The sequence below is a fragment of the Pseudopipra pipra genome, chromosome 5 (assembly GCF_036250125.1).
Source record: "Pseudopipra pipra isolate bDixPip1 chromosome 5, bDixPip1.hap1, whole genome shotgun sequence".
Lineage (NCBI taxonomy): Eukaryota > Metazoa > Chordata > Aves > Passeriformes > Pipridae > Pseudopipra > Pseudopipra pipra.
The window spans coordinates 14,394,916-14,407,781 of record NC_087553.1 but is presented as its reverse complement, the minus strand read 5'-3'; the positions used below and the strand labels follow the sequence as shown (position 1 = coordinate 14,407,781).

At 40.0% G+C, this 12,866-nt stretch overlaps 1 protein-coding gene across 13 annotated transcripts in view; it reads left to right on the top strand.

Annotated features, from left to right (window-relative positions):
* The window catches only part of WNK1 (WNK lysine deficient protein kinase 1), a 102,625-nt gene that overhangs the window by 57,979 nt on the left and 31,780 nt on the right, over nucleotides 1–12,866 (top strand). For 9 of the 13 annotated variants that reach the window (XM_064654593.1, XM_064654590.1, XM_064654585.1 and 6 more), the window contains 7 exons: nucleotides 894–1,113; nucleotides 1,335–1,668; nucleotides 2,762–2,946; nucleotides 5,926–6,183; nucleotides 7,924–8,352; nucleotides 11,557–11,628; nucleotides 12,255–12,404. In XM_064654593.1, coding sequence (XP_064510663.1) covers nucleotides 894–1,113; nucleotides 1,335–1,668; nucleotides 2,762–2,946; nucleotides 5,926–6,183; nucleotides 7,924–8,352; nucleotides 11,557–11,628; nucleotides 12,255–12,404 — 1,648 coding nt within the window. Of the gene's footprint in view, nucleotides 1–893; nucleotides 1,114–1,334; nucleotides 1,669–2,761; nucleotides 2,947–5,925; nucleotides 6,184–7,923; nucleotides 9,145–11,556; nucleotides 11,629–12,254; nucleotides 12,405–12,866 lie in introns of all 13 variants that reach the window. The other 4 variants (XM_064654595.1, XM_064654594.1, XM_064654583.1 and 1 more) reach the window with 3 other exon arrangements.

Genomic DNA, 12,866 nt, shown 5'->3' with positions numbered 1-12,866 from the left:
GGGTTTTTTTTTTTTTGCTGCTTTTGCATGCTTGTTATTTGCTGACTGTCCAACTTAAGAATGCTTCAGTCTTTTTCCCCTCTCTAGCCTCCCCCTCTTCTGTTCAGAGCCAGTTTTATCTGTCCATGGATGTTTATTCATCCCCTTCTACTGACTCTTGGAAGTTTTACATCTGATTGTGTTGTTGTGTGTTTATAATTTCAGTGCTTTTCCTTAGTTTTAAACAACCTAATATTTTTTCCCCATTTTAAGTTCATTTTGTGGCTGCACATCACCTGTTTCTTGCCACTTAGTTTAAGCTGTTAACTAATATTGATAATGCTGTGCATATATGAACATAGATCTGTACCTTCAGGACAAAACTTGTAATTGTGCCAAACAGAATGCAAGATGAAGTGGTTCAAAATAGTATAAAATAGGAAAGGAATCAAGTGGTGTTTGTCTAGTGCTGAATTTACTACATGATACTACTTATCTTTTGATAAGATCTGGAAGTAGATTGAAATACATACTTGGATTACTGCATTAATTTGGGGACTACAGGTTGTGTGTTAGATATATGTATATATAGATATACCCAAGCTGCCTCTTCAAGGTTTGTTATTATTTTATTTAATATATATTTTCTTGGTCAGCAGAAGAACCAAAAGATGAAAGCCAAATGAATAGGTGTGGTTTGTTTGAGTTTTTTGTACATTCTGTAGCATTGTTGCATTTTGTTTCTCATTCATGCTTTTAAGTAGAAATCTGTATGATGGTCTGCCAAGTAATGCATGAGACACACGTAAAGTTGGAGAATAAATTTGGAGGATCATCAGGCAAGGATATTCCTTAATATTTTATGAAAACCTAGTAATTGTATGTGGTTTCTCTGTTCTTTCCCAATATGTTAGATATGCTATTAAGGACCTTTTGAATCATGCTTTCTTCCAAGAAGAGACTGGAGTACGGGTAGAACTAGCGGAGGAAGACGATGGAGAAAAAATTGCCATTAAACTCTGGCTGCGAATTGAAGACATCAAAAAACTCAAGGGCAAATATAAAGACAATGAGGCAATAGAGTTTTCCTTTGATTTGGAAAGAGATGTCCCAGAGGATGTAGCGCAGGAAATGGTAAGTGCTGGTGGTCTTACAAAGCTTAGGAAGTACTGGTGTTCTCTGACAGTGAAACATGGTCTGTCACCTCTGCTTTTGCTGTTGCTGTCTAGAAATAAAACTGGTTCAGGGGTTTGTGAATGAGAATTTAATGCCAGAGGGAGTGGTAGCTTATGCTGTAGCACTGCAGCAGTGGCTGTCTGTGACAGTCTGAATTCTATGAATATATCCTCCTTCAGGTGGAATCTGGCTATGTCTGTGAAGGGGATCACAAGACGATGGCGAAAGCTATCAAGGACAGGGTATCTTTGATTAAGCGAAAGCGAGAGCAGCGTCAGTTGGTGCGAGAAGAACAGGAGAAGATCCTTCAGGAAGAAGGTAGTCAGAAGCAGCAGCTGGAGCAACAGCAGCCAAGTGCTTCCTATGCAGGGTCAAAGCATCCCCAGTCTGTCACGGGTACTACTCTTGTCCCCACTGCTTCAGCATCGGTTTCTACACAAGTGGAACCTGAAGAGCCGGAAGCTGATCAACACCAACAACTGCAGTTCCAGCAGCCCAGTGTATCTGTTCTTTGTAAGTGTGTCAGTTGGTTTATTTAGGAACTCTTGCACTTACACAGTTCTTCCCGGTGATCTTACACTTTTGGTGGCTATAACAGTAAATACCTTAAGGTGATGCTGTCTGCTGAAGAACAATAGCCCCCCTAGAAAGCACAGCAAAATAAGATGCATTCCTGTGCCTTAGCTGAGCCAAGCCTTGGCACAATTCACCGTCCAGTGTCTCAGCACAAAATCATTTCTTAGTTTCAAGGTAATAGACTGAATGAACTGGGGCACCTCAAGCATGAACATATGTCCTTGTTTTTGCTGCCCTATAGGGACAGTATATTCTGGCCCTGCAAAAGGCTGTGTACTCTGGCACCAGTGCAGATAAAGATACTAAAACCACTTTTCCTTGTTAACTTACATTTAAGGTGAAAATGAGATAAATCTACAAGTAGATTTACAAATTCAGATCATAATTTGCTTTCTGAAAAGGCTTTATTTTCTGTTTTACATACTGTAGATGAAAAGATGAATTAATACTCCTGTCTTTTCTGCCATCCCAGCATGTGAGTCAGTATTTGAATAATGATGGTAGATGAGAACTTCCATGTTAGAATGATGAAGTTAAAAAGCAAATTATTGTCTGTTCTTTAGGTACAGGGATTTTACATTGACTACTAAGCCTAGTTCTTTACTGTGCCTACGTGGTGCATCTGGCAGCCAGCACAACCCACCTGTTCTATATGTCCATGTAAAATTAAAAATAATGATTTTAAAACCCTTGAAAGATCATTCATAACAATGTGGAATTTAGGTTTCTATGTCTAGTCTAGCCTTTTATAGGAAGCATACTTTATTATTAAATGTCTTCCCAAAGCTCTTCTGAAATTACTAATTTTTCCAGGGATTAGGAGAAGGCATATTGGTAATAAATTACTGTATGGAGGAAAAAAAAAGTATTTTGTAACCAGCCTTTAATAGTACAAAAGGTAAAATGCTGTTAAGGTCCATGTGACACAGCACAAACATCAATCTAATATTTGATCAATTATAATATCTTTCAAGTTTTAAATCCAGATGGCAGTTCTTGAAATGCAAATTTTTATCTTTAACTTCTACAGCTGATGGGACAGTTGACAGTGGCATGGGGTCATCTGTTTATGCTGAATCGTGTGTGGGCAGTCAGGCTGTGTCATATGGTTCCCAGCTTGACCAGTCAGCCTCAAACACTGCAGTCCAGGGATACCCAGCTTCAGTTGGCCAAGTGCAGTCACAGCAGCATGGAGGATTTCAGCCACCTGCAGGGGTAAGCTGGAAATTGGAGTTTTGCAAATGCATGGAATTATCTGATTTTTGTTTGTCCGTATAGAGGTGAGGGGAAAGTCTGCCAGGCCATCTTCCGTGTTTTGTTTTCTGTAGGGGACAAATTCTGCATGGGAGTAGTTTAGGGGCTTTTTTTGCAAGGTGACTAAGTTTAGAGGGGGGAGGTAAAAGTGCAAGGGCATCCTTGTCTTTAAAATTTTTATTTAATCTTGGGTAAACTTATACAGAATGATAGGTTAGGGTTTTTTTTATGGATGGAAGTAACATCCTTGGAATAAGACTCTCACAAATGTAAGCGTTTAATCTCGCTTAGGAAGGTGGTCTGTGTATGTGTATATGAAGTTACCAGGGATTAAGCTGTTGGTCTAGTTTGAAGAAGGGATTAGAATAATTTGAGCTACTGTATGAAATTGCTGTGTGTGTTCTGTGAGGCTTTGATTACAGATTTTTGCAGGTAAGATTTTTTTGACTGTTATAGAATGCTGCATGTGAGAACTCCAGACTGAAAAGACCCCACATCCTTGTTCCCAATTTTATTTCTAGCTTGTGTTGATTTGCTCATCATGCGTATTCCTTTTCCCTGGAAAGTCTGCACTGGGCACAAATACTTTTCCTACTATGTTCATTTGTGTTGCCCTTTTATTTTGGTATGTTTTTTTCCTTGGTATGTTTTTGATCTGATAAGAGACTATGCAGAAATCTATTCTAACTCTGGAGTAGAACTTCTGCTACTTTTATATTGTCTTCAATGGTTCCCTTGTTGTTCGTTTTTTACACAAATAAAAGTCTGAGACAGAGACATTATGGTATAATTTAATAATACCATAAAGGCAAAGATGTGACACTTTAGGCTGAGGGTCCTCACTTCTTCTGGTACCTGTGGTTGTAGGCTTTGTTGCAGAATCACTGGTGTAAGTAGCTTTTTGGAAAACAGGCTGGTATCACTCACAAGCAAAGCATCTCCATCTTTTTCCAACACACTTAACCTGAGGCGTGTGGTACTGCGAGTCCTTGAGGATGAGTTCTTAATCCCTCTAAATAAGCTCTTGTTCTGGGTAAGCCATATTTTGGTGTAATCTTTTGAGAGGGGGTGGGAGAACAAGCGTATGATAGAGGTTTAGCCAAGCTACTTAGTTTGCTGCAAAATGTGCTCATGCCATATGATGACGACAGTGGTCCCAGGAGGCTGACAGAATGGAGTAGAACACTACAGGAACTACTAACCCTGTTTTGGCAAGACAGGATGACAAGTGGAAATTATATTGGCAACTGGAAAAATGGCCTTAATCACAGAACACAATTCAATCAGGACAAGAACAAGGTTCATGCTTAACTGTAATAATCAGCTACACAAGTACAGAATGAGCAACAACTGGCTAGGCAGCCATTCTGGAAAAAAAAAAAAGTTAGGGATTACATTGTACCACAAACTGGACATGGTCAAAAACATCACGCTGTTGTGAAAGAGGCAAACATCACATTATATGAAATGGTAGTTCTGTTCTTGGCCGTTGGTAAGTCTATCCTGGACACCTTGATTGAGTGAATTTGAGGGTGAATTGGGAGAAAATTCAGAGAAGAGTGTTAAAAAACCCCCACCAGAAATACAAAAGCATGGTTTATGTGGGAAGACTGAAATAGTTGAGCCTATGAAAGATGAGCTTGAGGAGAGAGAAAGCTGTAAAAGGCTGCTATAAAATAGGAGGATGCTAATCAGATCACAACGTTGTTAGGTAGAATAAGAAATCATAAGCATAAATTTGCTAACCAGAAAAGACAGTTAAGTACTGTAATCTCCATCAGTGGAGATGTTTCTGAACAATTTGTATAAATTAGAGTCAGGAATGATATATAACTACTGCCTTCAAATAGATGACGATGTATTTAGTTAACCATTTGAGTTCTCTTATACCTCTCTCCCAGATTTTTGAGCAGTCTCCTAAGATTTCTCACATCAAAAATCTTTAAAGTCAGATCTCCACTGAATATCTTGATGTTTTCTCTCTGGAGGTCTGTATTTGATTTCAATTAGTTTAAGAAATTGTGGATTACACCCATAAGAAGCATATTAATATCAGAGAAGGAAAACTTGCAGTTGAAGACTGCCTCTTTGTCATGTTTCTATTCATTCATTCATTCATTTAAAAAACCCACAGCAAAACACACACACATAAAATGCAATAACAACAACCCCCAAACCAAACAGAAAAATGCAAATCCCATCCCAAAACTTCATTCTGTTTCTTCGGATTTGATTAGATTTTGACCTGTGGCCTTCTGGGTTGTGCCAAGATTACAAAATCATGATGCAGTTATTGGCTCAGCATCTGGAAAAGGCTTGTCTAATTTTACAGAATTTTCCACACGTTAAACTGATTTTTTTTTTTTTTTCCCCACAACTCATGTTGCGGAGGGTGTAATGTTTAAATTGTTATGGTAATGTTTTAGTTAATAAAGAGCCAGCTGCATACATTTAGTCCACTTAATTCAGGCAGAGGGACTGTCTCAGTAGAGGAACTGGGTTAGGTGATACCTGTGAACACACACCCACTCTATAAACTGATGAATGTCTGAAAGCTCATCAGTGTCTTTAAATTTTGTAAATCTGTCAGACTACCAGATGCTTTGAGAACACACAGTATGGGCTGCTTCCATGGCCCCAGAGAAAATACTGTCTGTTCTGCCTTCCACATGTTTCCTCTAAGGGTACTAGGGAACTTCCCACACTGCTCAGTAACCTAAGGCAAACTTGGGTCCTCAGAGGTGCACACAGCCTGTTCCCAGTGTGTGTTGGCATTCATTCAGCATTCTCATATCTTGTTGTACCACACATGAGTCAGTATTGGGCCTCTCATTGTATGTCTTCATTTCTTTTCTACCTCATTATAGTTTTTGCTGGTTTTGTTATTATTTTTTTTTTTTTTGAAGTGTTCAATTCTTAACTTTTGTTTTCCTCCCTTAGCCTCAACGTGGTCGTAGCATGTCAGTTTGTGTCCCCCACCTTCCTGCTCTTCCCTGTATGTCCTGCATCCCTCTCAGTGCTCCTTGCACCCCACCACCAGCGCTGTCTGCACCTCTTTCTCCTTTCTACCTTCGGACTGTCCCTGAAGAAACCTTTGCAGAAAAGCTTTCTAAAGCCCTGGAAAGTGTCCTGCCCATGCACTCTGCCTCTCCACGCAAGCATCGACGCTCCAGCCTGCCCTCCCTCTCTGTCAGTCCTGTATGTGTTACCATTTGCCTCCTGGCACAGTAAGATAAGTTATCATTAAATACATCCTGGCCTTTGGGCATTTTTTAAAATGAGAAAATGAAGAGTTGAGTCCTTACACTGTGCTGCTGGAATGCTGAATTTTAAATTTTTTTTTCCCCTTCTATGAAGCAGTACACTTAAACATTATCAAACAGTGGCTGACCATCTGCTTTTTGTATTTTAGGATAGTTTAAATATAAATTACCAAGTTATACCACAGAAGGTAAAGGGAAGACTAATTCTTATCATGATCAGAAGAATAGCTTTTTATTTTTCAAATTCTAAGTAAACACTGAATGTTAATTAAGCCCTGCACAAAACAACCAGTTTTAAAAGCTTGGTTGCTGTGGCTAGTTATTCTCAAAGCTTTGGCTAGCTGTGATAGTGATACTAGAAATGTAGATTATGAATACCTTTGAGGATTTTTCTGTAAGTTTTAGTCAGAATTGCCACTTCAACTGCTTCTTGGTGGGAAGAAGCCATAGTTTCATGTTTCCCAGAAAGTCAGATGCAAGATAGCTTGCAACACGCAGGTAGTTCCTTTTCAATTTTGAGCTTCAATTTACACAAAATAAATTTTGAGAAGCATTTTTGTGAAACTGAAGTAAGTGGAACCAGTTTTTAGAATGTAGGAAGAGTATTTCAACACGTAGGGCCTTGTTAGTATTGGTCAATATGGAAATTTGCTGCTGCTTTTCTGGACAAAAGGGGCTGGGAAGAAAGTAAACAATGTGGAAAGAGCAACTTGAAGTCATAAATGCCATCTGTCTTGGACAGTGTATTTGCTACTGACTCCTACAGTTTTTTTCTGTTAGGGTAGAGAATGCATTCTCTCAGCACACTGTAGGCAGAGATGAAAAACTGCAAAATTACTAAATTGTTTGATATTCTTACATAAACTGTCTTTATTGAAATCTTCCCTACAAATCTTAAATAAGGTGAGCCTCATTTGAAATAGTAAATGAGATGGAGTGGAATTGCCTGAGGACTCTACTCTTTCTAAACCTGTGAATGTTTTATTGCCCAGGCAAGAGTTAGATTTGTTTCAATTGGTATTAATTTTCAGTGTAAAAAGGTGTGATTAAGTGGATCAAGAGAGATAATCAGCTTAGGCAGAACCCAAAGGCTCTTTGGTTTTATCAGAGGCTTTTTTTTCACCTGTGTGCTGGAATGGTTCAATTTTGTCCCATAAAAGGTTTCTTTTTAGCTCTCTGGATAGCATACAGGATAACGTACACTGTGGTTTTTTGTGTTGGGAAATACTGAGATTTAATGTAATTTTATCTTCTGAGTCAAATTAGAGGCTCTGCATCATTGCTGCTCTCAAGTTCTGAATTTCATACTCCACATATGGCAGTGACCTCAGGGGTTTGATTGGATTTCAAGCACTGATCACAATGGATAGGCTGTGACAATAAATCTCTTTCCATTGTCATGAGCAAAGCTGGTTTCTTTTTGTGAATTATTGGAATTGAACTGGAAAAGCAGCTTTAACACAAGCAAATGTTCCCGTTTGTAGCTATGCCTGCCATGGATGTATTTAATGGATATTTACAACTCACCTAAATTTCCTTAGTACTGTATGTTTTTGACCATGAATTGAGTATGAATTCTATAAAGTTACTTCACAGAACTGCCTAGTGAACTGTGCATGTTGATGTGCTTTCACTTTTAATGTATGAATTACCTGTCTTGTTCATGTCAATACAGCCTCAGCATCCACGTGGGGGAACACCAACGTTCCCAGACTCACAGATATTTTTCCCAACCGTTCATGAACGGCCGGTGTCTTTCTCACCACCACCTGTCTGCCCGCCGAAGGTGGCAGTTGCTCAGCGGCGCAAGAGCACTTCATTTTTGGAAGCCCAAACTTGCCACTTCCAGCCATTGCTGAAGACTGGCCAGAGTTTAGTTCCACCTGGTGGTAGTCCCACCAATTGGACACCAGAGGCATTCGTTATGCTGGGCACAGCAGCTCAGAGAGTCGCTGGGGAGCCTCTGCATGTGCAAGTTAATCCTGTGTTTGAGCCAGCTCCTGTCCACAATGACTATAGATCTGGACCAACACCTCCAGAGGATGCTCACTACAGAATGCATCCAGAAGCTGTATATTTGGTGGGCATGCACTATCCATCACAGGTATCGGAGCAGTATGATCAAGTAGCTTATAACTCTCACGCAACTGAACAGCATTTGAAGCAGGTTTCTGAGTCAAACCATGGGCAAGGTGGTCCTCCACAAAGCTCTGTGTTCGATTTTCAACCGGGGCAAACATACCTGGCAAGACCCGTTCAGAACCTGAGGCTGGATTCTGGGATGGGTCCCCTTTCTCCATTATCCAGTGTTTCAGCTCCTCTGAGTGCAGACCCTGCTCAGATGACGTTCCACCAGGTGTTTGTTCCGCACTCTGCCCCGGCTGTGCTCTCTCACAGTGGTGATGGCAGAGCGAGCTGTGTCTTTGAGTTCCATGTGCACACACCGACTTCTGCCTCGGCAGAAGGGGCAGTTTTACCCCCGCGGGTCTACAGAAGTCGCCGGGGCTCTATGGAGACCAGTCAAGAGGAATCCACTCAAGGCATAGGGTCGCATGGTCGGCTTCAGCCTGTGACAGAGGAGCAGTGTAACTATCTTGGTGCTGGGTTAGCAGGTCCCAGAGGGGGCTCTGCCAGGCGGAGCTGGCCAGAAGGAAGCCCAGAATACTCCAGTGATTCCTCACAGCTGACTTCCTCTGACACTGGTGATTTCCAGTCTCCCCCCCCTACAGGGGGCTCATCTTCTGCTTTTGGTTCAGACTTCTCATTGCCCATTGTTCAGCTGCCTCAGAAGGTGTTGCAAGAGTCGCAGCTCTTCATCTGCTTCCCCCAGGGAGCCTCAACTCAGCAGGCCTTGTCCACCTCGCTTTCATCAGGACCACCTGCATCCTATCCTCAGGTTACAGGAGCAAACCCGTCCAGAATTTCTCTGCTTTTTATAAGTCATACCTTGTACTTATAAAGGGGAGCCTTACTTTTAGATTTGCTCCTTGTGGCTCTAAGTATTAGCATTCTTGGGGATGTCTTTCCACCAGTCTATACTAGGATCCCTTCACCAGGTTGCGATGAGATAATGAGGCATCAGCAACCATTTGGTTTGTGTTCAGATTTGGCTGAAATATTTGTAGGGCTTTTGTGTTAAGAGTAAAAAAATATTAAGTGTTCCTCCTGGGACTAGTTGGTTTTTTTTTAGTGAGAGAGAGCTGAAGGACCAAATTGGCTTTTAATCAGTGCTTTCAATGAAATGTATCTTCTCCACAATTGGAATCAGCAGTGATAGTAAAACTGTGCTGCTCCTTAATTTTAATGAGAAAGTGTTATTTAAAGTTGAACTTTCATATGTTTCGTTAGACAACAACAGAGTTATTTTGCTGACTGTCCAAAATGCAAGAGCTTTTTCTAGACTTGGGGGAAGAAAGTGGGAAGAGAGGAATGGAAGGAGCTATATTATGTACATGGATTTGAAATGTGTTTGGAGGATCTTTGAAGAAACTAAACAGGCTGAGTAGTTAATTAATGGCACAGACAACTGTTGCTAATAGGTATTGCCACCTTCTAAGCCTAGAATGGTGTCCTTTTAAATAGCAAAATTGGAGGCCTGAAGCTTAGTTTGGAGGTACATGTTTTATCAGCATATGTGGTATTTGCGCTTGCAATGGTCACTTTTTTTGTACACTGTGACTGTGAAGTGTGTGTGTATACATTGTGTCTGCACTTTAGTCTGAAAATTCTCATAACTTTTTGTGAAAAGAGAAGGTTTACTTTAAGTAGACTTCTCTTTTACCTCTTCTGTCCTTGGAATTAGGGGCTCTAACGTTTTAGTTGTTGGAGTATTAGCAAATTTGGGATTTGTGTGAAGGAGAATCATTTTGCTTTCTGTGGTAAGATGAATAACTAAGTATTCAAGGCTTTCTGTGTTTTATTAAAGCAGGAGCAGCTTTAATCACTAGTCTAATAGATAGCAATTGCTGTGCTGTAGGAGATCTTGTAGAGTGAATCTGCTACTCGAAGTTTGAAAACTATGTGGAGATTTTTTCTTCATAAACCTTTGTTAAACTTCAGGAAGTGAATTCTGGTGCATGTAAAATACATCTGGAAAACAAAATAAGAGATCGTGATTGCTTACAGAATATAAGTTCTAGGATCTTTTATCTAATTCATTAAAAGATTAGAATTTGAAGCCTAAACTAAGTCAATATGAACAGATGTTATAGCAGTGGGATATAGCACATGTTTAGATCTTAGCCAGTAAGGGCCTCAAGCTTCTAAAACAGCAAAGAAAAAAATGGTTCTCTTTATTGGCAGTCTACTTTCCTCAAAGTTTCTATAATTAAAAAAGTATGTAATTTTGATAAACTTGTTCCTAATGAGCTTTTTCAAACTGAATGATCACAGCATTAAGGAATTTTAGTAGTTATTTCTGATATGATACATATGTACCAGATATGCTTCTTACAAAGGCAATTCACCAATGTGGTGCATGCTCAGGGAGCTCATCTGGAGGTCTTTGTCTAGTTTTCTCCCAGGAGCTGATAAAGGAATACAGTTGTCACAAAAATCATAATGCAAATCCTGGGATCTGATCAAAAAATGTCAGCCACAAAAATAATGACAATCCATTCCATTTTCCTCTGCATCTTCCACATTCATTTGTATGCCACTCATCCATTTTTTTCATTGCTTATTCAAAAATTCTGTCTTAGCTAGAATGTGAACCCCCACATTCCCTAATATCCGATTCTTGGTACCCTTTGAATGGGAGTGACTCTGGGAATGATTACTAGCCTGTATTTTGACATACCTCTCAAAGGAAACTCATGCCATGTATGTGTACTGGATATGTTGTAATTGGTCTGGAATTCCATATATCTTTGTGCTTGGTGGTTGGTTTTTTTTATGGATAGTTTTACCCTCCTTTTATCACCCCACCTGACTGTGCGTAGAACACATGTAAAGATAAAACTTAATGCCTCTATTTCCAGTTATCATGCCAAGGCATCCTGCTTTTAAAGCATCACCAGTGGAAGAAGCAGCTGGTAGGCTCATCTGTGTCGTGTTGAGGGGTTGCAAAAACTTTCTGTATTGGTTATTTTGAAAGACTTAAAATGAAGTTTGAAACTCTTCCAGATTGCTCTGCTTTGTTCTGGTTGTCATAGTGGAATTTGGCCAGAAGGACTGCTTGTCCAAAAGGACTGCTAGAAACTTATTCTAAGCAGATCATTCCAGGCAGAAATGATTATAATTGCCTATGGCAGAAATCATAGGGTTTTTTTAAGCTGACTCTTTTTTTTTTTTTTCCCCCCTCCTCCAGACACAGGTGCAAGGCCAGCCAGCCTCGAGCAGTGCATCAGTGCCATCCCAACCTACCCAACACACTCAGCAGGTAAGATCACAATTCCTAAACACAGGGCTAAAATACTCCTAGTGTAGGATTTTGATGACTCTTTTAAGACCAGTTGACTACCTCTGTCACCCTTCAACCCATAGTTTTGCACAAAAGCAAAGGAATCCTCTGGTTCTCACCCAGTCTAACGTCCTATGAGATATACATTGACCTTCTGGAATTTATTTTTAAAATCATGTTAATGCTTCTTTTCCCATGTCTGTCTTCCCCAACTTCCACCTGAGCTTGCAGTGGTGGTCCCTTTCAAGGGGAGATGTGTCAGGATTTGCAAGTTAGACTGTCTAGACAGGCAAACTTCATTCTTAGGATTTCTCCTAACTGGAAATACTATCTTCTGCAACATTCTCTTCTCTTAACTGCCTTTTCTTCCTTTATAGAATTTTCATTCTTGTTCACACAGGGGAAATAATTCTGTTGCAAGATTTGATGCTGATAATGTAATTGTATTAGTGTTGCTAATAATTGCTAAAGCTTAATTGACTTGGCATGTTCTGAAGAAGCACTGATATTACTCGTGAGAGAGTAAAAAGTAGAATTTAAGTAGGATATGCTTTAAAAACCTCTGTGTGGGGGAAATACAGCTTCTGCCTCTTTTCTTACTACAGAGTGCACAGCAGCCAGCCTCTTCCCAACAGCCTGGACAATACCAGCTGCAGCAGCCACCAGTTTCTGCTGGCACAACTCCTGCACAAACTGTCTCTCAAACTCAAACTTCACAGATTATGCCAATGCCTCAGGCAGCAGCTGGGACACAGGTAAACAAAATTATTTCTAGCAGAAGATTTATTTTTTTTTTTCTTCACAGCTGGCAAATTCAACATGCTGCTACTTTCACTTTTGTCATCTTTTCTAATGGTTCCAAAACATTCATCCAGGCAATAGTATTCTTAGTGTACTGCAATTGTCAGTTTTGTTGGAAACCTTTTCACATGTGGCAGTCATGAGTAATTTGAGGGAGAGATAGTACTTCCATGCACAAAGATCTTTAAATCATCAAAAATATCAGGAGGCATTTTGATGAATGGTGTGTTGTGAATGGATTTTCAGGAACTTGTCATTTCTGTTTCCCATACAATGTCTATCTTCTGCATCATTATATAGTCACTTACTTAGGTAGTGAACCATAGGACTCCTTTCTTCACTCTGTCATCTTTCTTACTCAGCTCTTCTCCTTTACTCCCTGGTCAAGAAGCTTCTGTTACTGAATATTGCTTCAT